The sequence below is a fragment of the Microcebus murinus genome, chromosome 12 (assembly GCF_040939455.1).
Source record: "Microcebus murinus isolate Inina chromosome 12, M.murinus_Inina_mat1.0, whole genome shotgun sequence".
In the NCBI taxonomy this organism is placed as follows: domain Eukaryota; kingdom Metazoa; phylum Chordata; class Mammalia; order Primates; family Cheirogaleidae; genus Microcebus; species Microcebus murinus.
In genome coordinates, this window is record NC_134115.1 from 62,491,945 (window position 1) to 62,513,233 (window position 21,289).

Sequence of the window (21,289 nt, forward strand, 5' to 3'; positions counted from 1 at the left end):
ATGGTGTTGGAATCATACGCATCTAAGTTTATATCCGCCACTGGCTTTTGTGATCTCTGCAGTGTTGCTCTAGTGCATGGGATGGCTGAGAAATTTTTAGCACCTGGAAAGAGTACTGTAGCTTTGTTTTAAAGAAATTAATTCTGACCCTGCAATGTCTGTTGCATGCAATGTCTCCCTCTGTCCCCCTGCCCCGCTGGGTTCAGGCCTGTGTCGAGTCTCTGATGGACTGCTGTGGCAGCTCCCTGGCCATCATTCCGTCCTCTAGCATAGCTTCTCACTGCAATTGGAGTGACTCATCTAAAACACAGGTCACATCATGGCACATCCCCTCTTAAAACCCTTCCATGCTTTCCACTAAATTCCACACTCCTTGGGCTGGAGTTCAAGGCCTCTTCTCCTCTCATAGCTGTGCCTGTGCCCCAGCTCCACCATGCTGAACTCCCCCTGGTCTCTGTGTTTACCATGCATGTCCCCTTCTCCATCTCTGCTTGTGCTGTCTATTGAAATGCTCTCCCCACCCTAGCGAAATCCTCCTTCCCCTTCCTCCTTTATAAACTTGCCACTCACCCTTGCCTCTGCTCCCTGGGCTGGCAGCACGCCTCAGTTTCACCATCAGAAATGCAGGGTCTCAGTTTCTGCCCAGATCTGCGGCGTGAGGATCTGCACTTTAACCAGGCCCCAGGGATGTGTGTGGCGCTGAAGTGTGCTGTAGCTTGGTGGGTGAGCGAGGGGCTGTGGAGTCAGGTGGAGCTGGTCTGCTTCTAGGCTCTGCACATACTCACTGGCAACCTTGGACGATTTACTGTAATACTACTCCTGAAACCTCAGTTTCCTCATCCATCGAGTGGGAATAATAATGATACCTACCTCAGACTTCTTGTGATGAGTAAATGAAAGAATGCCCTCAAGTTCTTGGTGCAGTGCCTGGTGCACGGTAAGCCTTCAATAAAGGGTGGTGGCCAGTCACAAGTTTCCATCTCATTGCTAATTGATGTCCTCCCTAAACTCTCTTGTGGCCTCTCTTAGCATTGCTTGTGCCCAGTTCATTCCATCAAGGGTCAGAATTCATTTGCAAGTCCATCTCAGTGAGGACAGGGAGGGCTGGGACAATGTCATTCATCTTAGGAGGTTAGAATCATTGACCTTGCAGTGGAGAGAGATAAACAACCATAATCTGAGCTGGGAAAGGTAACACATAGACTTTACACGTGTGGATGGGTGCAATAGGATGGATTCCAAAGTTTCTGGCCTGGGTAGAAATGGTGATTCTGCCTGTCCTAGCCTGGTGGGTTTTTCATTCATACATTTGTTCACTCCCTTTTTACTTGCTATTTATTGACTGCCTACAGGGTACAAGGCAATGTGTGAGGTACTGGGCAGAAGATGACGAGCCTACAGTCTAATGGGGGGCAGAGACACTGCTAAAGGATTGTACAAAAAGGCTCCTAAAATTTATGAAAGGTAGGAAGTGTTACAAAGAAGTGTGAGAACTAAGAACACACTGAACATTTCTCTAAGGAGGGAGATTTGAGATGCGAGCAGGGAGTGAACAGATTTAGCCAGGAGAGGGGGTGGGGCTGGTAGATTGGAAGAGGAGTAGAATGTTCCAGATAGAGGGAACAGAACGAGGAGAGGATGGAAGGGGCAGCCTGTGCAAGGTGGAGAGCGGTGAGGGAGGGAGGCAGATGGGAGAGCAGAACTTGTGCCTGGTAGCCGACTTCCCCAGCCTGGCCCCGGGGAAGCAACTTGGCTTCCCACCGTCCCAGGGGGCCCACAGCACACGCAGCCCAGGGCTCCCTGCACTGAACCCGCTGGTCTCAGCAGAGCACAGAATTGGATTCTACCACTGGCCCTGCTCCTGCCTCTGCTCACCAGACAGTGAATTGCTTCAGGGTGGGGCAAAGGGTCCCACCTTTACATAAAACAGGAGTTGTAGAGAATTTACGAGACTTGCAGCAAAATCTTAGACAAGCAGGGCTTGAGTGAAAGCCCTGGAGTTGGCACAGATCGCTCCTAGTCCTGGTCCTACCTCAGCCCTGGGGCCTCACAGGCCTGACCAACAGGTGGCGAGGGGCAAGTGAGGACAGGTTCGCCTATGTAGTCCGAATCCAGTCGGTCCTGGCATCTAGAAGCTTCTTCCCATCTGTGCAGTGAAAGGGTGAGGCGGGCGCTAAGGCTCATCCAGGTCTGACATGATTTCTTTTCATGTCTTGTCTTCCTCTGTACTCTTGTACTGTAACTGTCAACTGCAAGAGGGAACGAACTTGTCTCGGTCACTGCTGGACCCCAGCAGCTAGAACAGTGCCTGCTATAAAGCAGGTGCTCAATACATGCCTGTCAGATGAATGCAAGTGTGTGTGTTGATGGCTGTGAGAAGTTTTCGTTTCTCAATGTGCATTTACCTTTCCAGGAATCAGTGTGTGGGGCTGCCCTAGCATGGGAAGCTTGGGTGGAATGTGAAAAATGCGGCTCATGCATATGCATGCGGGACTCAGGCCAGTCCTGCCAAGTTCAGGATTTCTAAGAATCACCCTTTGGAGGCAGCCTCCTACCCAGCATGGCCCTGCTGCACAGTGGCTCCTTGTGGAGAAGGCGGAGTTCGCCATTCTTGCACCTTGGGCAGCTGGGCCCCCAGGGCCTGGCTTCTCACAGGACTCACAAGTCTCCCCAGTTATCTTGCTTCCATCAGCGCTCATGGGGAATGTGAGGGCCCAGAAAATGCTGGACTTTGGGGATCATCTATTTTTGCTTTCTCAAACTAAAGATGAGAAGATGGAGAATCAGAGAGAATAGGAATTATTGGGAGTCATATAGCTAAGATGTGTGAGTCTAGAACTGGATCTAGAACTGGGTCTTCTGAAGTCCAGGTGGGTGGCATCACACCACCTGGAAATTCCGGAGCGCTGCTTGACCGTATCTGTACCATTCACAAGGCCGTGCCTGGCCATGCATGGCTACAGCTGAGCACTGGAACCATCAGATGCACTTCAAACCCCAGTTCTGCCCCTTATTTGCTATGTGCTTGGGCACATTGCTCAGGAAGAGCCTTGGTCTCCTCTTGTGGACAGGGGTGGTCGTGCTGTGTGAGCTACTCCGTGGGCAGTGCTCAGGAGGGCTCGGGGCAGAGCCTGGGGGTGGCCATGCTCAGTCAGCGAGTGCTCTCCCCAGACTGTGGACCTCACCCTACTGCACAACAGCATCACCAGGGAGCTTGCAGAAAGTACTGAGGCCTGGGCCTCATCCCCAGGGATTCTGATTGGCTGGGGCCAGGCACCAGTATCCTAAAGCCCCCAGGTGCGCTGCTGCCCTTCCAAGGATGAAGAGCTGAGTATAGAGCCTCCGTGCCATTCACCCCACATCTCCAGCACTAGCAGTGAGTCCCAGGCACGTGATGGTTGGTACTTGACAATCGCTTGTGAATGAACGAATGAATGAATGAGCAAATGAACAGGACGTGCTCAGCACCTGACATTCACCCTGCACCACCACCCCGAGAGCGAGCTACTGCTAGCTCTACATCCGGACAAGAAAACTAAGGCTCAGAGAAGTTAAAGAAAGTGCCCACGGTCACCTGGCTAGTAAGCAGTTGAGCAGGACCTTACATGCAGGTCTCTCTGTCTCTGAATTCTGTGTCTTTTTGCCCTCACCATGCTGGGCGAGGCTGGTCCTCCTCAGGTCCCTCCGAGGTCACAACTCCCATCCCCATCGGTTTCTGGGCTCCAGTTAGGAGGTGTCTCCTGGGCTCTCATCTTGGAAGGACTGACTCCCTCTCACAGTACCCTGGAGGTCCACAGGCTCTTCCTCCAGCAAACATTTGGAGACCGTCAAGCTGTACTTTCATCTAAATTAAACAAGAGTCAGTCTGTTTCAAAATATGACTTCAGGGTCACCATCTGTTCTGGCTGTTCCCTCAAACTCAAATCCCATTTCAGAGCCAAATGGGGTTCCAGCATCCCGCAGAGAGTAGCTCTTTGCACAACCGAGCAGCAAAGGCTATAGGAAGATGCAGTGTGTTTGATAACAACTGCAGGATAAATTTCTTAGGCTGTTTCTTCCTAGTCAACAGCATCAGAGTCATTACATGTGGACCACAGACCCCCACTACAGATTCCAATGCATTCATTCCTATATTGGGCACCTAGTGTGTACCAAGCCTGGCCTTTCCCATGCCTGGCCTTCTGCAGGGTGATGGGTGAGAGTCTATAGCAGTGGGAATACAACATGCTGTAGGTGCTTGGGCCAGATATGTTGTCAGTCTGGGCCTCAGTTTCCTCATCTTGGGGATACTGGACTGGGTTTTTTCTGAGGTCCTTCCCAGCCCTGCAGGTTCCCTTGATTCTTCGTCTGCCCTGGTCAGCATAGGGAGGATTTCCTGCTGCCTGCTGAAGCCATGAGCTCATTCTGACCGGCCTGCCTGTCTGCCCTGGCTGAATTCACACAAGCTCATCTGTTGGGACGCCCAGGCCGTTCCCAGGGCAGCTCGATTTTGCCCAGGGCATAACATGCCAAGTGCTGAGAGACTGCAGGAAAGTATGTCTCCTGCTGGTGCCAAACTACCGCCTTCACGCCACATTCCAAATCACCAATTCCACCCTCGCCTTGGCAAGGAAAAGGAAGGGGCCTGACTGCCTGGGGCAGCAGCTCGGGGTGAAGTGGGGATTCCTCCTAAAATGGTCAGCTGGAGCCTTCCTCAGAAAGCCACCGAGGTGCCCCATCGCCTGTTGCATAAATTTTAGCCTTGTTGGCTTGACATTCGAGGCTGTCCACTATCTGACTCCAATCACCTGAGAGAAGAGATGAAGAGTAGAAAGAGCTGGGAAGTCCCGGCCATCCCAGTTACCTGCACGTGGCCTTGATCTCTCAGCCTCAGTCTACTCATCTACAAAATGGGATAGTCACAGCCCCAACTTACCAGACTGCCCTGAGATTGAATGAGCTAATGCATCAAAGCTTAGCTTGGAGCTTGGCCTATTGTTAGATTAACATTTCTAAGTCTGTATCTAACTGTATCCATAATTCTCTCCTTTCTCTCTAATGCTGGAGGTTATCTCGGGGTCCCATTTCTCCTGTCCCCACAATTGCTTACATACCCTTAGTTTTCCTGATTCTGTGGGTTTGCTTATCCTCTGCTTGCTCCCTTGCATTCACCTTTGCAAAGCCCCAGGCCTATCTCGAATGCCCCCTCCTGCAGGTCCCCTTCCCAGACCCTCCAGCAGGCAGGGAGCTCTCCCTAAAGGCCCCTTTAGACCTTTGCCTGCCCTTTGTTCATGGCCTCAAGCTCAGGCCACTTGCATCAGGGATCTGGGTGTTGGTGTCTGGTCTACCAGGCTGAGAACTAGTTGGAGACCAAATTCCTTGTCCTCTCAACCCCCAGAGCCCAGCCCAGGGCCAAGTCCAGACAAGGTTGGGCAGTAGATGCTGGTCTTGGCAAGATAGAGTGAACGATAAGGACGGCCCTCCTGCCTCCTCTTCTGGAATCCATCCTCCCCTTGGGGCTGAGTCCCTTGGGGCTGGGTGATGTAATTTATGACTGCCTTGAGCCCTGTGGATAGCAACTCTTAAGAGATTTTATTGACCACATAGGATCAACCATGTCTAAGAATTCAAGAAACACCCAGGACATGCTTCACTTAGAAAGAGACTTGGAAAGTTCAGAATTAAAATACTCCTTCTTTGCCCCTACCAACCCAGTGCTGCCCCTCCAGGGAGGCGGAGCCTCCTCCATGCAGGAGGACCGGGAATCTTACTGCTCTGCTCCTGGGACCTGGAGGGCTGGCCTATCTAGTCCCACCTCGCCCAGTGGCCCCAGCTCATGCTCTGACACCCACATAGGCTCTGGGCAGTCTCCCTGGGGCCTCCAGCCAAACCTCAAGGACCCCAGGAGTGTATAACAGAGAGGGGAAGCATCTGTTGTTCACATTCCCCACCCAGACCCGGGTTTCAGGGAGGGGGAAGATGGAGGCGGCTGGAATTTAGTCTGAAGTCTGAGAAGCCAGTGTGCTTAGGAGAGGCACTCCCAACTCAGTTGGCAAGTGAGAGCCACAGACCGCCATTTTGCAGAAGGCAGGTCATTTGAAGCCCTCCTACATAAGGGTCAGCCAAAAGGGTGGAAGATTGCAGCCCTCAGAAAAGTTAAGATCAAGACTCTGTGTGGCTATTAATGTTATATTACATCTCAACAGTGGGGATCAGATGAGAGCTAGGCCAGTAAGTACATATTAAGCTTAATGGTGCTGGTGGGATTACTAGGACAGCTACTGGCATTCATTAGAGTTCTTTGTGATTACTGATAATAAATGTGATGGGTTAAGATGGGCAAACATCACTCTTGTCCAGAATCCACTGAGCTCATTCATTCACTCACATGTGTATCATTGGTTTATGCATGCATGCCTGCATCAAATGCTCAATGTTTGCCTACCCAGGCAAGGCCACATGTTAGGGAGGAGGGGTTGCAGCTGGGATATAGGCATGAAACAGAACATGCTGCCTGCCCCTCGAAGGGTTCACAAGCTGGTGGGGGACACAGGCAAATGAATAGATAATGATAAAGTAGTGAGAAATTGGAGCTTTCTGAAAAACTCACCCAGGGATGGGAGCTGGGGTCCTGGGGAGATGGTGTGACTCATTTGTAGACATCTAGAAGGGGTCCCATGGAGAATGGGGGACCACCAGGCCCAGCTTCTCAGTGTAGCTGGAGTGGCTTTCTCTGGATGTTTTCAGACCCCTGAATTCAATGTGGGGCAAGGGGAAGTTAGGGTGAGCCTGGGGAAGTGGCCACCACAGGCCTTTCCAGGCAGGTGTGGGCCCGCCATGCTCTAGGCAGACTTTCCCTGGCGAGCAGCTCTGTTGGAGACCATGAGCTTCCTCCTGGCTGTGGTACCCTCTCCTGACACACATAACCCCAGCACACTGGAGCTCTCCATGTCCACTTACCTCCAGGGACTGCCTTGGCCAGGCTTCCTGCTGGCCAGCCTCCTTCAGCTGGGCCACTTGGCTGTCTCACCCCATGCCCCAGGGCATTCCTGTTTTCCCTCGGTGGGATCTAGCTACTGGGGGACTCAGCATCCCATCAGCCTGGCTGGGAGGGTGCTCCATTGCTGTGCTAATATCAGAGGGAAGCCTGCCTGGGTCTGTCCCCTGGTGGAAGCAGCAGGAGTCCTGCCCCTGAGTCTTGTCCCTGGGTTTCTGGTGCCTTCTCTGCTGCTGCCTGTGCTTTCTCCTGCCCCATGATGCCCCGTGACTGGCCTCCATGCAGGTAGGAGGCCACCACCTCAGCCTCAGCAGTATAGTGAGCCTCAAGCCTGAGTGTGCAGCAGAGACACCTGGGGGGCTGGCGAAAACACAGCGTGTTGGGCACCACCCCAGCGTCTCTGACTTCGTAGGTCAGGAGTAGATCCCAGGAGTCTGTGGCTCTGATAAGTTCCCTGATGCTGCTTGGTCCAGGCCCCACACTTTGAGAACCACTGGTGTCATGGTTGAGCAGAGTTTGAACCTAGTTTGTCTGGGTCCAGGTCCTGGCTCTGCCACTTACTAGCTGTATGGCCTGACCCCTCTGTACCTCAGTCTCCTCACCTATAAGATGCAGGAAATAAGGACACCTTCTTCTTAGGTCATTGAGAGTACTGAGTGACCCAATGCAGGTAACTTACTCGGAATAGCGCTTAGCACAGCACACAGCAAACATTTAGTGGATGTATTAATATTAGTTTCCTGGGGCTACTAGAACAAATTGCCATAAACTGGGTGGCTTAAAACAATAGTGATTTATCCTTGTCCAGTTCTGGGGGCCAGAAATCTGAAATCCAGGTGTCAGCAGGGTCACACCCCCTCCCAAGGCTCCAGGAGAGAATCCATTCCTCGCCACCTCCAGCTTCTGGTGGCTGCCAGCAATCCTTGACTCGTGGCTGCATCACTTTAACTTCTGCCTCTATGACCACATCGCTTCTTCCTCTTCTGTCTGTAAAATCCCCCTGTGTGTGTCTTATACAGACACTTGTCATTGGATCTAGGCCCCCACCCCAGATAATCAAGGATGGTCTACTAATCTCAGTCAAGATCTTTAACTTAATTACATCTCTACGTCTCTTTCTAATATGATGAACATTTATAGGTTCCAAGGAGTAGGACATGGACATATCTTTTTTTGGGGGGGGTGGTTTCACCATTGAGCCCATTGTAGGAAATAGGGGCTATTATTATCATCATCGAGTTGTTGTTGCTCCCCACAAGTGCAGTGGGGCCTGGGTGCTTGAGACCCTCTGGTCCCGATGTCTACGCTGGCCCTGCCTGCCCTGCCGGCCGGTGGTCCTATGTCCCTTTGGAAGGCCGAGCCTGACGGCTTTCAGGAGCTGAGGGCTGTTGGGTGCTCACTTGCAGCAGGTCGCCACGTGTTCCCACCTGGTGCCCCTCATGTGCCCCCGACAGGCCCCTTCTTGTCCGTGCCGTTTTTCCGTGTGTTTTCCTCCCAGACCCCAGAGCCGGGTCCTCCAGGGCTACTGGCCGGGTGGGGGTGATGACTCATTTCAGTTGATGTCATCCTTGGGACTCAAGGCCCGCAAGGCACTCAAAGACTCTTTGTTCCCCAAATGGAAAAGGAAAGTCCTCGAGCCAAGAGAAGTTGACTGCAAACTCTTCCCAGATGCCCATGGCCACTCACACCTGCCCACACCTGCCAACTGTCCCCATGCCACCTGGTCCCCATGGCCCCTGCAGTGGCTCTTACCCATGTCCCAGAACAGAGGTTTGGGGAGGGGGCGAAGGAAGGGATCTAAAGGCCTCTGCCACAGCGAGACAGCAGGACCCACTCCTGCTTCCCGAGGTCGGGCATGCCTCTTGCACTGGGGCTGGCTGCTGCCAGCACTGAGGAGTGGGCTTGTGCGTGAGTGTGTGTGTGCACATGTGTGGGTGTAGGGGACGTGGTGGCCAGACCCAGGTTGTCAAGCAGGGGAGTCACTCCACACTCTCTAGCCTACTCTCCTCTGTCCATTAGTCACAGGCTTGTTTATCCGCAAGGCACTCAAAGAGCCTTTGTTATGTACTTTACTTAGTACTAATACTAACACTTTAATGGCTAACAGGTGGAGGGGGGGTGTGAGGTTGAACAGAGATGACAGGATGAGAGCTTGAGAGTGCGCGGCCCTGGTCAGCACCATCAGGCTGGCTGGGACTCCCCGTGCTCTCTGAGCGCTCACTGTGTGCTGGGCCCTGCGCTAAGCAGGGTCCTCCCTGTGCCTTCTGTTCTCACAGTGGCTCTGCGAGCCGGCTCAGAGTCTGCTCAGAGGAGTGGGGTGGCTTGCCCAGTGCCACACAGCCAGCTAGTGGCAGACCCAGGACTCAAGTCTAGATCTGTCTGATGCCCAAGCCAGGTAGTTAACCCTAACCTGTGGCTGTCAACTGGATGTGGGCACTAGACCCATGCGGGCCAGACCCTAGAAGACCGATTCTGTAGGGCCAGGCAGGCGGGACAGACCTCTGACTTTTAAAAGTTCCTGGGGCGTGGCTAGGGCTGGAGCCTTCACACCATGCTATGCTACCTGTGCCCATTAGAATCCTAACTCCAATCACTTATTAACCTCATGGCCTTGGAACAATAATTTAACTTCTCCAGGCCTCAGTTTTCTAACCTGTAAAATGGAAATAATAATATCATCTTCCTTATAGAGAATTAAGCGTGAAGATGAGCTGGTTTGTGGAAAGCTCCTCGAACAGTGTTTGGCATGAAGCTAGTCCACAGCAAATGTTAGCTGCTGGTGCTACGGTTTTTTGTCATTCAGCTCATTCACAGGTTCCCCTTGGCCAGGCTCTGTGCTGGTGCTGAGGAACGAGAGAGGAGTTGGCATGGTCCACGCCCAGGGGCCCATGTCTAACCATAGGAGAGGACGGGACTGACCGCTAGAGTGCGGATGGCTGAGGGTATCCAGGGGGAGGGATGGGCAGGGACTATGGGGACACAGAGGTGTGCAGCTGTGCCTGGGAGAGCCACAAGCAGAGCTCGGGAGCCAGTGGGCGGGAACGGGCAAGGCCCAGCTTGGAGTCTTCAGAGCTGGCTCTGGCACTGGGGGCTGTGAGTTACTTCCCCTCTCTGGGGCTTGGTTCCTTCCTTTGGCCTGCCTCCCTCCTGGAAGAGGGAATAGGTGAGACGATGGTGCTTGGGAAACAGTAGAGGGTGCTGGACAGGTGAGGGCCACTTCTTCCTGCTGGAGCTCTCAACTGGGCAGTGTCTTCCCGCTGCTGGCCAGGGAAACCAAGCTGCACCCCTGGACCCAGCTCCAGGCCTCCTCAAAACTGTCCTCTGCTTGGTTTAGGACAGAGGAGAGAGAGAGAGAGAGAGAGAGAGAGAGAGAGAGAGAGAGAGAGAGAGAGAGAGAGAGAGAGAGAGAGAGAGAGAGGGCGCTCACACAGTAAGTTCATTGAGCAGGAAAATTCCTATGCTATATATGAAAACCGGAAAAGGGAAGGAGGCGTTCTAAGTTTACATGTAGAAAAATGCTCTTCTGTAATTCAGAAAAATGGGGTCTTTGATTGTGGCCAAGCCAGGTCTCCCTTCTAAGTTGCTCCAGGATTTTTTCCCTGGCAGGGAAACAGTTCTTCTTCTAAGAAATGCATTGGGTGTAGGTTTTTCTAAGAACCTCTTGCATCTCTGCTGAGTGCAGACGGATCCCTGAGCAGCAGGACCATGTTGTGTTCATTCTCCTCGGAAAGGGAGTCAGGTAGAGCCAGGAGCCCCTGGAGACTCCAGCCTGGGTGGGGCTGAGTTTCCTCGCAGGCAGAGAGCTGTGACATTTTCCTGGGCACAGTGCTCCTTGCCTCTGGCCAGGCCATGCTGCCCAAAGACGAGGAAGTCTGTGGGGAGGGCTGGGCTTGTTCTGGTCCCTGTTGGAGTCATTCCTTCCAGGCCTGAAGGCTGTGGGCTGAAGGAACTGACAGTTAAGGGTGGTTAGGAACACAGGCGGGAGAGGAGGAGGAGGCAGAATTTGAGGCTCTCAGACCTGGCAAGGGCCTTTGGAAAACATTTAGTCCAAGCTCTAGTTTTGCAGATATTAAATCTGAGGTTCAGAGAAGAGAAGGAACAGCTCAAGGTCATGTGCCAAGTTGGTGGCAGAGTCTGCCTTGCAGGCTGGGGCAATTTCCACCACCCCATGTGGCATCCGAGAGGTCGTGCTGTAGAAGTTGGGGTCCACTATGTGTGGTCCCAGAGGGCAGAACTAGGCCCAGCCAGCTGGGTGTAAGTTACAGGGAGATTCAACATGAGAAAGAACTTCTGAAAACTTAGAATTGTCTGGCAATGACCAGGGTTGCTGTGGGGATTGGGGGGGGGTGAGCTCCCCAGTAGTGGAGATGTGCAAGCAGGGATGACATGGCCCTCAGGTGGGTGTGCATGGGAGGACACCTTCCTGGGATGGCGAGCTGTGTTCTTTCTGCACAGCCTGTGGCTTGCTGAGCTCCCAGCTTCCTATCTCTCCAGGGATGTGAGGAGAGAGGAAGCCACATGCCATGTGGTCTGGTTTAGACATACCCAGAGTCTTCATGGGCCACCTCTCTGTAGGGGTGTCCAAAGGGAAGGGCAAGAACAATTCTGAGAAGATGCAGGAATTTCCCCCGCCTAGGCAGGGCAACCTGGCATGGGGCTTGGAGGAGGGACGCCTGGCTTCTCTGAGGCTCCCTGCTCATGCTGCAGGCAGCAGAGGAGACGCGCTGGGGACCTCTTCCCTCCCCAGGGGCTGAGTGCCGGGAAATTCATGCCAAAGGAGCCCTGCTAGGGCCCCCAGGACAGCGCCCCCACCTTACCCTGCACAGCCTCAGCCTGCTGGCTCCAGCCCCAGGCAGAGCCACCATGGCGTCATCTGGACCCCTTGAGCCCTGTGGGAATACACGGACCAGCTTGAAGGAGTCACTGTGTCCCTGTTGAAGCTGAGAGGGTGTTCTGTTGGTGTTCAGAAACACGGGCGGACGTGGAAGAGATGCTGGAGGGGCACATGGGCCATCCCAGGCAGCCGGCGTAGGGAAAAAGGAGAGGATGGAGGCGAGGCATATGGGTTCTAGGCCTGGCCTGGCCGCACTTGCTGCCCAACCTCAGACCTGCTCTCCTGGGTCCGTCCCAGAGCTCCTGACTTGTGGGCAGAGGCGCAGTTCCATGAGAGGCCGCTGGGGGCCGCTGCCGCGCTCGGGCAGGGGCGTCCTCAGCCTCCCTCGCGCCTGGGTTGGGATGAGCCACCCTTGACCACGAGCCAGAGGAACGCGCCTCAGCCTCTTCAGGCCTTAAATGCTGACAAGGGCCAGCGCTGGGCTCAGGTCCCAGATGATCATCCGTGAGATGGAGCTTCGCAAAGCCAGAGACAGTTCCCTAAGGAGGCGGGTTCCAAAGCCCAGGCTAGCCAGCACTGCCTCAAGACCCTGCAGATGGAAGGACTGACCCGGCCCATTGCACAGAGGGGAAACCAAGGCCCAGCGGGATAGGGGAGGCACCAGATGTCCCTGAGCCTGTGGCAGAGAGGAGGAGGAGGGGGGAGGATTCCTGTTCTCCACCTCCAGCCAGGTCACTGTCTTCTCTGTGGAAGGAAAGCCTGAACCCTGCCCTGTTTGTTTCTTCAGGGCTAAGAGTCTACCTTGGTTTCCATGGAAACTGGCTTTGGACCCTTGGGAGGAAAGTTGCACCTTGTGGCGACTGCTCAGATTTTCCTCTGCCTGGGCCATCTCTAAAGCTGTCTGATTTCTCCTCCCTGTGCCCTGGGGAGGGGCCGCCCAGGGAACTGGGCTCTGGAGTCTGAACCAAAGATTTGAGTGAGGCCCAGGCTGTATCTGTCCATCCACTTTCCTTCGGGCCACGCTGCTGAGTGTCTGCTCTGTGCTGCGCCCTTATGTGGGTGTTTAGAGGAGGGGTGCTGCCTGCTGCTCTGTTTGTAGGGTGGGAGTGGGGCTCCCGTGTGTTGGGGTGCAGCTGAGAGAGCCTGGAAAGGAGCCACGAGAAGATGGGGAAAGTGATAGCAATGGAAGGAATGGCACAGTGAAGACAAAGTTTACAAAGGGGGAGAATGAAGAGAAGCAGCAGAGGGTGTCTTGTGTGGAATTTTGCCTTGATGTTGAAGGCACTGGGGAGCCATTGAAGGCTTTGGAGCTTGTAAGTAAGATGAACAGATAACTGCTTACAGTCACCTGGACAGTGAGCTTCTGGAGAGCACACATTTGAGGGGTAGCTCCACCTCTGCAGCACTACACAAGGCACAAGGGGCAGGGGAGCTTTATAATATTATCAAATTCATGATTGGAAAAGTAAGTTGAAAATCCTTCACTGGAAATGCAGCTATCTGTAAGCATTAATGAAGTGAGAATGAGACTGAGGCTGGAAGGCAGTAAAGACACGTAGACAAGTCACAGCGGATGCAGCTCTGAGAGTCCGTCTTGTCTAACTCCCCGACATGCACATGGGCAGCTCAGGGAGGGGGAGCAGCTGGCCCTAGAGCACAGAGTTGACGGCAGAGCCAGGACTTGAACCTGAGCCCCGCCTCCCCTGCCTGGGCCTCTCTCATCGCCCCGTGGCCATGTGCCTCCCAGATGGGCTCCCTGGGCTGGTAGATCCAGCATCGTGGAGATAGGAGGGGGACTGGACTTCCAGGTGACCAGTGAGCTTGCAGTGAGCTCACTGTTGGATGAGGGACTGGAGACTGACCTCACCAGCCCTCACTGGGGCCTCAGACTTGGAGCCTGGCACTTCGATTCTGGAATGCTTAGAATCCAGTTGGGCCAGCAAACGCTTCCTGAGCACCTGCTCAGGGCCAGAGTCTGGGTGTGGGGGAGGCAGGGAAGGGTGGACTGTAGTTCCTTCACTCAAGGGGCTCCCAAGATGGCAGGGTCCTCTATGATATGATGTGATGCATGCTACATAGAGTCAGGACCAAGTGCAGGAGTGCGGATGCCCAGACCACCCGGTGGGGGAATCCAGGAAGACTTCATGGAGGAGGCAGTGACATCAAAGCTGACCTTGAGAAGTGTGGAGCAGTTCCTCCGGTGGTGGGAACAGCATACACAAAGGCTTGCAGACGTGAAAGGATAGGACCCATTTGGGACACTTTGAGTTTCCCAGTGTGACAATTACATGGGCTGGCGGGATAATAATAGTGACAGAAATGGTAGCTACCATTTATTAAATGCTCTGTGTGCTAAGCAGTGTGCTAAACATTGTAGGTATATTATTGTGTCCAAGTCACACAACTGTCCTACAAGCCAGGTGTTACTATCTGTGGAGAAGTGTGGGCCCCCTCCGAGGATGCTGAGGCTGGAGGGTTCCATGCTGGCCCCATCAGCAGCACCCCCATCCCCTAGGTCTCGCCCTTCCGGGATGGTGGGACGTCTTCCCACCAGCTGTGCTCTCCACCCTCCCCCTTCCTGCCCAGCGCAGAGCCATCCCAGGACAAGCCCATGGACCAAGCCGCTGGGCCTGTTTGTCTTGGCTCCCTGGCTTCTCTTCCCCTCCCTGGTGGCCGCCTGAGCAGGTGGCCCTCCTACTGGAGGCCAAGGGGAAACGAGCCAGCAGGCTCAGGCGCAGCCCTGAGCGCGGGTCACTCCAGGCCAGGGGTCGTCCCCCACCACGCCACGCTGTGGGATAGTGCACGGGGAGGGACGTGGGGATGCCGAGAGCAGGGCTGGGCTGACTTGGGCTCGCTCTAGTTTTGGGGCTTGGCTCCCTCTGGGGCCGACCCAGTGGAAACAAGGCCTGTGGGCCAGCGCCTGCACAGGTGTCCTCCCTGCAACGGCGGAGCCCTGGGCAGCAGGGGCAGGAGGGTTAGGAAGGGATCTCTTGCAGACTTTGGTTTTGGCTAAGCTTATGCCTTTATGAAGAATTGAAAGCTAATCACTGAAATTTGTTGAGCACTTGCACTCTCATCTGTCATCTCGTTGGAACCCCATGCGGGAAGTGGTAGAAACCTCCCCACATCACCAGTAAGTTACCTGCCCAAAGGCTGCACATTTGGTAAAGGGCAAAGGCTGGATCTGAACCCCGCTCTGTCCAAAGCTGAGAGGGTTCTCCTTGCAGGCTGCCTCCTGTGCCCACTCTTCAGCTGACCAACCAACAGCCAGAGCCTGGAAGGGTCAGGATGGTGGGAGGGCACCAGCTCTGGCGACTCATGATTTGAAGTCTCTGTCCACCCCCACTTTGCTGCTCCATCTGCTGCTTCCTGGCGGTGTCTCCTGGTCAGGCTCTCTCCCTGACCATCAGTTTCCCTGTCCATAAAACAACGAGGTGGGATAGACTGATGGATATTTGTTTTTAAGCAGACTCCTGGGCATAGGAATCCCCAGAATTGCCACATGCAAGCCTGGATGTACCAGCCACGGGAAGCACTGGGCTAGTGAAAGCAGCCTGCTGAGTGGGAGCCTCCGTGCCCCTTCCTCCTGTGTTCCCTGGACCCCGCCTGACCCTGAGAGCCCCAGGGCCTCCACTTGAAACAAGCCACTGGATGGAAAACTCACGCCCATTTACTCCCTGTGAAACCAGTCATTCTCCCAAACCTGGAGCCTCCCAGCAGAAAGGGGCTTCCACCTCCTATTCTCCGTGGGGGAGAGAGGAACTGGAGGAAGAGCTTTCCACAGGGTTAGATCAATGAAGAGGAAAGCAAAGCTATCAGTAGGGTGCTCCTAGTTTTGTTTTGTTTTGCTCTTTAAGCTGTGGAGGGGGAAAAGAAATGTCAGTGGGATGTTTTCTTTCTGTTTCTTTTTCCTCTTTTTTTTCTTTCTCTCTGTGCATAGATAAGCTGTATCTGAACAAAGAAAAGCAAGAATAGGTTTTATAATTTCTAAAAGTGGATGCAAGGAGTTAATCTCTTTAAAAATATGTAAATATCTTTACTTTTCATACCACGTACATGGTGTAAAATTGAGGAAGTATAGAAGGGTATCCAGTGAAAACAAAGTCTCCTATGCCCCAGCCACCAACTCCCTTCCCTGGAGACCACCTCTGGCCCTAGTGTCTTATATGTCCTTCTAGAGATACTGTAATCCTGTGTGTGTGTGTGTGTGTGTGTGTGTGTGTGTGTGTATCTCTTTTCTATATTTAAAATGTGTTGATATATATTTCTAAATGATAGCAATTCAATTCTGCACCTTGTCATTTTTGGTCTGTTTATTTTTACTTACTATATCTTGTTGATGGTTTCAATTAGTATTTAAGGAATAACATCTTTTGAAAAGCTGCCTTGTGCTTCATTGTATGGATATATCACAATTTATTATTTACTTAACTTTCCCAAAGATAGACATTTAAGTAAATTTTAAACAATGCTGCAGTGGCTATTCTTGCACATGCTTTACATTTCACATATGTAACTTTATCTGTTAGAAAAGTCATGCAGGCCGGGCGCTGTGGCTCACGCCTGTAATCCTAGCTCTCTGGGAGGCCGAGGAGGGCGGATTGCTCAAGGTCAGGAGTTCGAAACCAGCCTGAGCAAGAGCGAGACCCCCGTCTCTACTATAAATAGAAAGAAATTAATTGGCCAACTAATATATATAGAAAAAATTAGCCGGGCATGGTGGCGAATGCCTGTAGTCCCAGCTACTTGGGAGGCTGAGGCAGGAGGATTGCTTGAGCCCAGGAGTTTGAGGTTGCTGTGAGCTAGGCTGACGCCATGGCACTCACTCTAGCCTGGGCAACAAAGCGAGACTCTGTCTCAAAAAAAAAAAAAAAAAAAAGAAAAGTCATGCAAGTATAACTGCTGGGTCAAAGAGCACCTACGTGTGTTTGTAATTTTGATAAATGTCGTCAAGTTGCCTCCCACGGTGGCGAACCAGTTCATGCGCCCGCCAGCAATGCGCCTCACACCCTTGCCAACACAGCTTTTCATCCAACAACCCAATCTTTGCCAATCTGATAGGGAAATGGTATCTCTCTGTAATCGTGACTCATATTTCTTTCATTACGAATGAGGCTGAATATCTTTCATGTATTTAAGATCCATTTTTATTTCTTTTACTGTGGATAGAATTTTCTATTCTTTGCCTATTTTTCTTTGGGGTACTGATTTGCTTTGCATATTAGGGAAATGAGTTTCTTGTCTGTGATAGATAATTTCAAATAATTATTTCCCAGTTTGGGGGTTTTATTTGACGTTGCAAGGATTATCATTATTATTATTTTTTGCTATGAAGAACTTTTTTTTTATTTCTATGTAGCCAAATTTAACCAAATCTGTCAATCTTTTAATTATGCCTTCTGGGGTTTGATTCTTAAATGCAAATTAATTTTAAAATTTGGGTTTAAATTAAATTAAAACCTTAACATTAATTTCTATTTCTATATAGCTAGTTGCAAACTGGAGAGGATAAACATTCAGTTGAGAACCAAATCTGAGTTCATGGCCAGCACTTTCCCTCTATTAACCTTTTTTTTTTTTTTTGAGACAGAGTCTCACTCTGTTGCTCAGGCTAGAGTGCAGTGGTGTCAGCCTAGCTCACAGCAACCTCAAACTCCTGGGCTCAAGCGATCCTCCTGCCTCAGCCTCCCAAGTAGCTGGGACTGCAGGCATGTGCCACCATGCCTGGGTAATTTTATATATATATATTTTTAGTTGTCCAGCTAATTTCTTTCTATTTTTAGTAGAGATAGGGTCTCGCTCTTGCTCTGGCTGGTCTTGAACTCCTGAGCTCAAACTATCCACCCCACCCACCTTGGCTTCCGAGAGTGCTAGGATTACAGGAGTGAGCCACCATGCCAGGCCTATTAATCTTAGTTTAGTCTTTTATAAAATGAGAGCATTGTATTATGTTCATTCACACCTTAATTTATTTATTCATTCATTCGTTCATCCATTCATCAGCACTGGCCGGTTACTGGGAACACAGATGAATGATGTCAGCCTTGCTTTCATGACCTGATGGGGAGAGAGAAAAGTGACCCTATAATGACACGCAGTGTGTGGGGGGCTATGTTGGAGGACTCCAGTCTGTGGGGAGGGGGCTTCTAATGCCACCCAGGAGGGGAGGGAGTGGTGTGGGTATGAAACAAGGGATTTCAGGGAGGTGAGGCCTGGGCTGAGTCTTGAATGGTGAGCAGGAGTTATTCAGGCAGAATCCCTGGGGTGGGGTGAGGTGGATGGCAGAAAAGAACGCATTCCTGGGGAGGGGGGCTGGGAGAGCATGGGGCACTCAGGGGACTGTACCAGGGCTTGTCGGGGAGTAGAGAGGACTGCTGGGTCCAGACCACACAGGGCCTCTCAAGCCAGGTGGCAGCAGCCTGGTCAGCCCTGACCCTGAGGCCTTGGATAGCTGCAGAAGGCTTCTAAGCGGGCCACCAGCAGATTGGCTCTTTTGTTGAGGAGAGGGTGATCATTTTCATAAAACTTGTTGGGAAATGTTTTCCATGAAATTGGTTATAAAGAATAATACAATGAACACTTCTTTTGAATGTCACCTAGCGTAAACAATAAACATTACCGCTGCAGTTGAAAAGCCCTATGGACCTCTCCCAAATCGCTGCTCCCTGCCTTCCCTAAATGTCGGCAAGAACACGTTGCTGGTGAGCATGCAAAATGGCACAGTTGCTTCGGAGAACAATTTAGCAACATTCAGTGAAGTTGCAGGTGCACATAATCATGTCATCCAATAATTCTACGCCCCGCTGGTGGAGTTACCTGCACAGGTAGGCACAAGAAGACGTGCGTAAGGGAGTCCCTAGCAGTATTGTTTGAATACTCACTTTCCAGCAGCAAAAAAGTAAATAAATGCATCGCAGCTTATTTATACTCTAGAGTACTGTTATGAAAGTGGAGGACCACATGTATCAACAAGGATAAATCTCAAAAATACAATGTTGAGTGAAAAATAGAAAAGCAAGTGCCAGAAGAACACGTGCAGCATGCCAGCATCTATATGAGGTTTAGAACATGCACTGGTTCTGCATTCTGTTAGAGACACAGACTTGTGGGGCAAACATACAAACAAATTCACGGCAGGGATAAACACCAAATTCACAAGCGTGGCTACTTTGGGTGCGCAGGCAGTAGAAAAGGATTTGGAGAGAGTTCGTGAGAGCTTCAGCTGAATTCATATTTTCTTTCTTAAATGGAATGGTGGACACACACTTGTTCCTTGTATTATTCTTTTTAAAAATGTTTAATAATATATTTTAATCTAATATTTTCCAAAAATTATCATTGCAACATATAATGTAAAAATTATTAATGAGATATTTTACATTTGTTTTTCTAAACTAAGTCTTTGGAATTCGGTTGTATTTTACACTTATGACACATCTCATTTGGGAAGACCCACACTTCAAGTGCTCAGTGGCCGTACCTAGCTGCTACCATACTGCCCAGGGCAGGGCTAATGCATGTTAGATAGAGCATTGTATCCGGTGACCTCTGAGATTTCCTTTCTGAACCGGAAAGCCTATAACCCATTAGTGGGTAATGGAATCAATTTAGGAGGTCATTTCCAGCATGTTTTTTCATAAAATAAAAGAGAAAAAGAATAATTAAATGGAAAGGAAAATATTCGACTGCCTGGTGAGTATTAAAAGCCAGTAATGTTTTATGAAACGTTTGTTCCCGTATCACAGATATATATTTATCTACACATGTGCATATCAGGTTGCAATGTAAATGTACTTCTTATTGTGGGTCGTTGTCAAAAAGGTCTGAAAAACGACAATTTAGAAACTGCAGTTTCAGGGGGTAGCTGAGGGGTCCCGATCCATCTGTAACCGTGTCTCCTCCTCGCTTCCGAGCACAGTGGAGTACGCCTGTGAGCACGGCCTCTCTCTCCCTCCCCTCAGAGCCCGCTTCCCAGGGCCACCTGGACCTCACGGACCTCATCGGTGTCCCGCTGCCCTCGTCCGTGTCCTTTGTCACGGGCTACGGTGGCTCCGCGGCCTACAGCTTCGAGCCTGGTGCCAACATCGGCCGGCCGGTCAGGACTCTCATCCCGCCCACCTTCTTCAGGGACTTTGCCATCGGCGTCACGGTGAAGCCCAGCAGTGCCCACGGCGGCGTGCTCTTCGCTATCACGGACGCCTTCCAGAAGGTCATCTACCTGGGCCTGCGGCTCTCGGGTGTGGAGGACGGCCACCAGCGGGTCATCCTCTACTACACGGAGCCCGGCTCCCACCTGTCCCACGAGGCTGCTGCCTTCTCGGTGCCCGTGATGACCAACAGGTGGAACCGCTTTGCCGTGATCGTCCAGGACGAGGAAGTGATCCTGCTTGTGGACTGCGAGGAGCACAGCCATGTAGCCTTCAAGCGGTCCCCGCGGGCCTTGGCTTTCGAGCCCAGCGCAGGAATCTTCGTGGGCAACGCGGGAGCCACGGGGCTGGAGAGATTCACTGTGAGTCAAATCCTGCTCCTGGCAGATCAGGGAGGCCAATGGACAGACACTCACCAGGCAATAACTACAAGCAGCTATTGTCGTTATTATTGTATTCTTAGGTCCTCAGGGAGGCATGCATGCTATGGTGGGAAGAACACGAGGGACCCAAACACCGAGAGTCCAGTCTTCAATTTCCAACTTAGTCTGCTGGTGTTAGACAGTCCCTGGGTTCCCTGATCCTCTCAGTTTTCTTATGTGTAAGAGGAGATAAGAAAACCTACCCCGCAGGCCTGTGAAGTAAAATGAGCTAATCTATGTGAACACACTGTGTACATTTTAAAGCATCATAAAAAAAGATTAAGGTTTGTTATATCTTCAGATGATTTTATCTTTGCATACGGGCAGCAACTACACTTGAGTATTAATAATTTCCACAACGGTGGAATACATTAGAATACCAGAGTGAGAGGCAGCTTCTCTCTCTCCTTTTGGACAACGTGCACTAAAAAAGTCAGAAAACTAACTTTGCTATCCAAATGGGCTTTTATGAATAGGCCATTCATTCTAAAGAAAATTGCTAAGTGATTGTAGCTATTCATTTAATCAGCATGTGTGTTTACACCTACCTCATTGGTGAGCAAGACAGCACTGTGGGGCGGAGTTGGGGTTTATTCGATAGTACGAGAATGGTAAAGAGTTCAAGTCTGATGGATAATTTTTAAATGCCCACTTGGAGGGCCTCGTGGAGAAGGAGCTGTCAGGTATGGGAGAACCAGTGAGGGCGGAAGCCAGGAGGCCGCCTGGGTAGCCTTGCTTGAGGCCTCCCAGCCCCGAAGCTCTGAGCTCCAGGGGAAAGACCCTTCAGGGGAGGGAGCTGTGCATCAGGGCCCTCAGCTGCCTACCTGGGGACCCGAGACAGTTAGGAGGCGCCAGGGGTCCACACTTGGAACTCATTGCTCCCCAAGGACCTCTCTGGCGCAGGGGGTCG

The 21,289-nt window shown here is 51.7% G+C and overlaps 1 protein-coding gene across 1 annotated transcript in view; it reads left to right on the forward strand.

The window, feature by feature from the left end:
- Positions 1-21,289, forward strand: part of COL15A1 (collagen type XV alpha 1 chain) — a 102,408-nt gene that overhangs the window by 13,843 nt on the left and 67,276 nt on the right. The window contains exon 4 of the mRNA XM_012769013.3: positions 19,772-20,319. Coding sequence (XP_012624467.2) covers positions 19,772-20,319 — 548 coding nt within the window. The remainder of the gene's footprint in view (positions 1-19,771; positions 20,320-21,289) is intronic.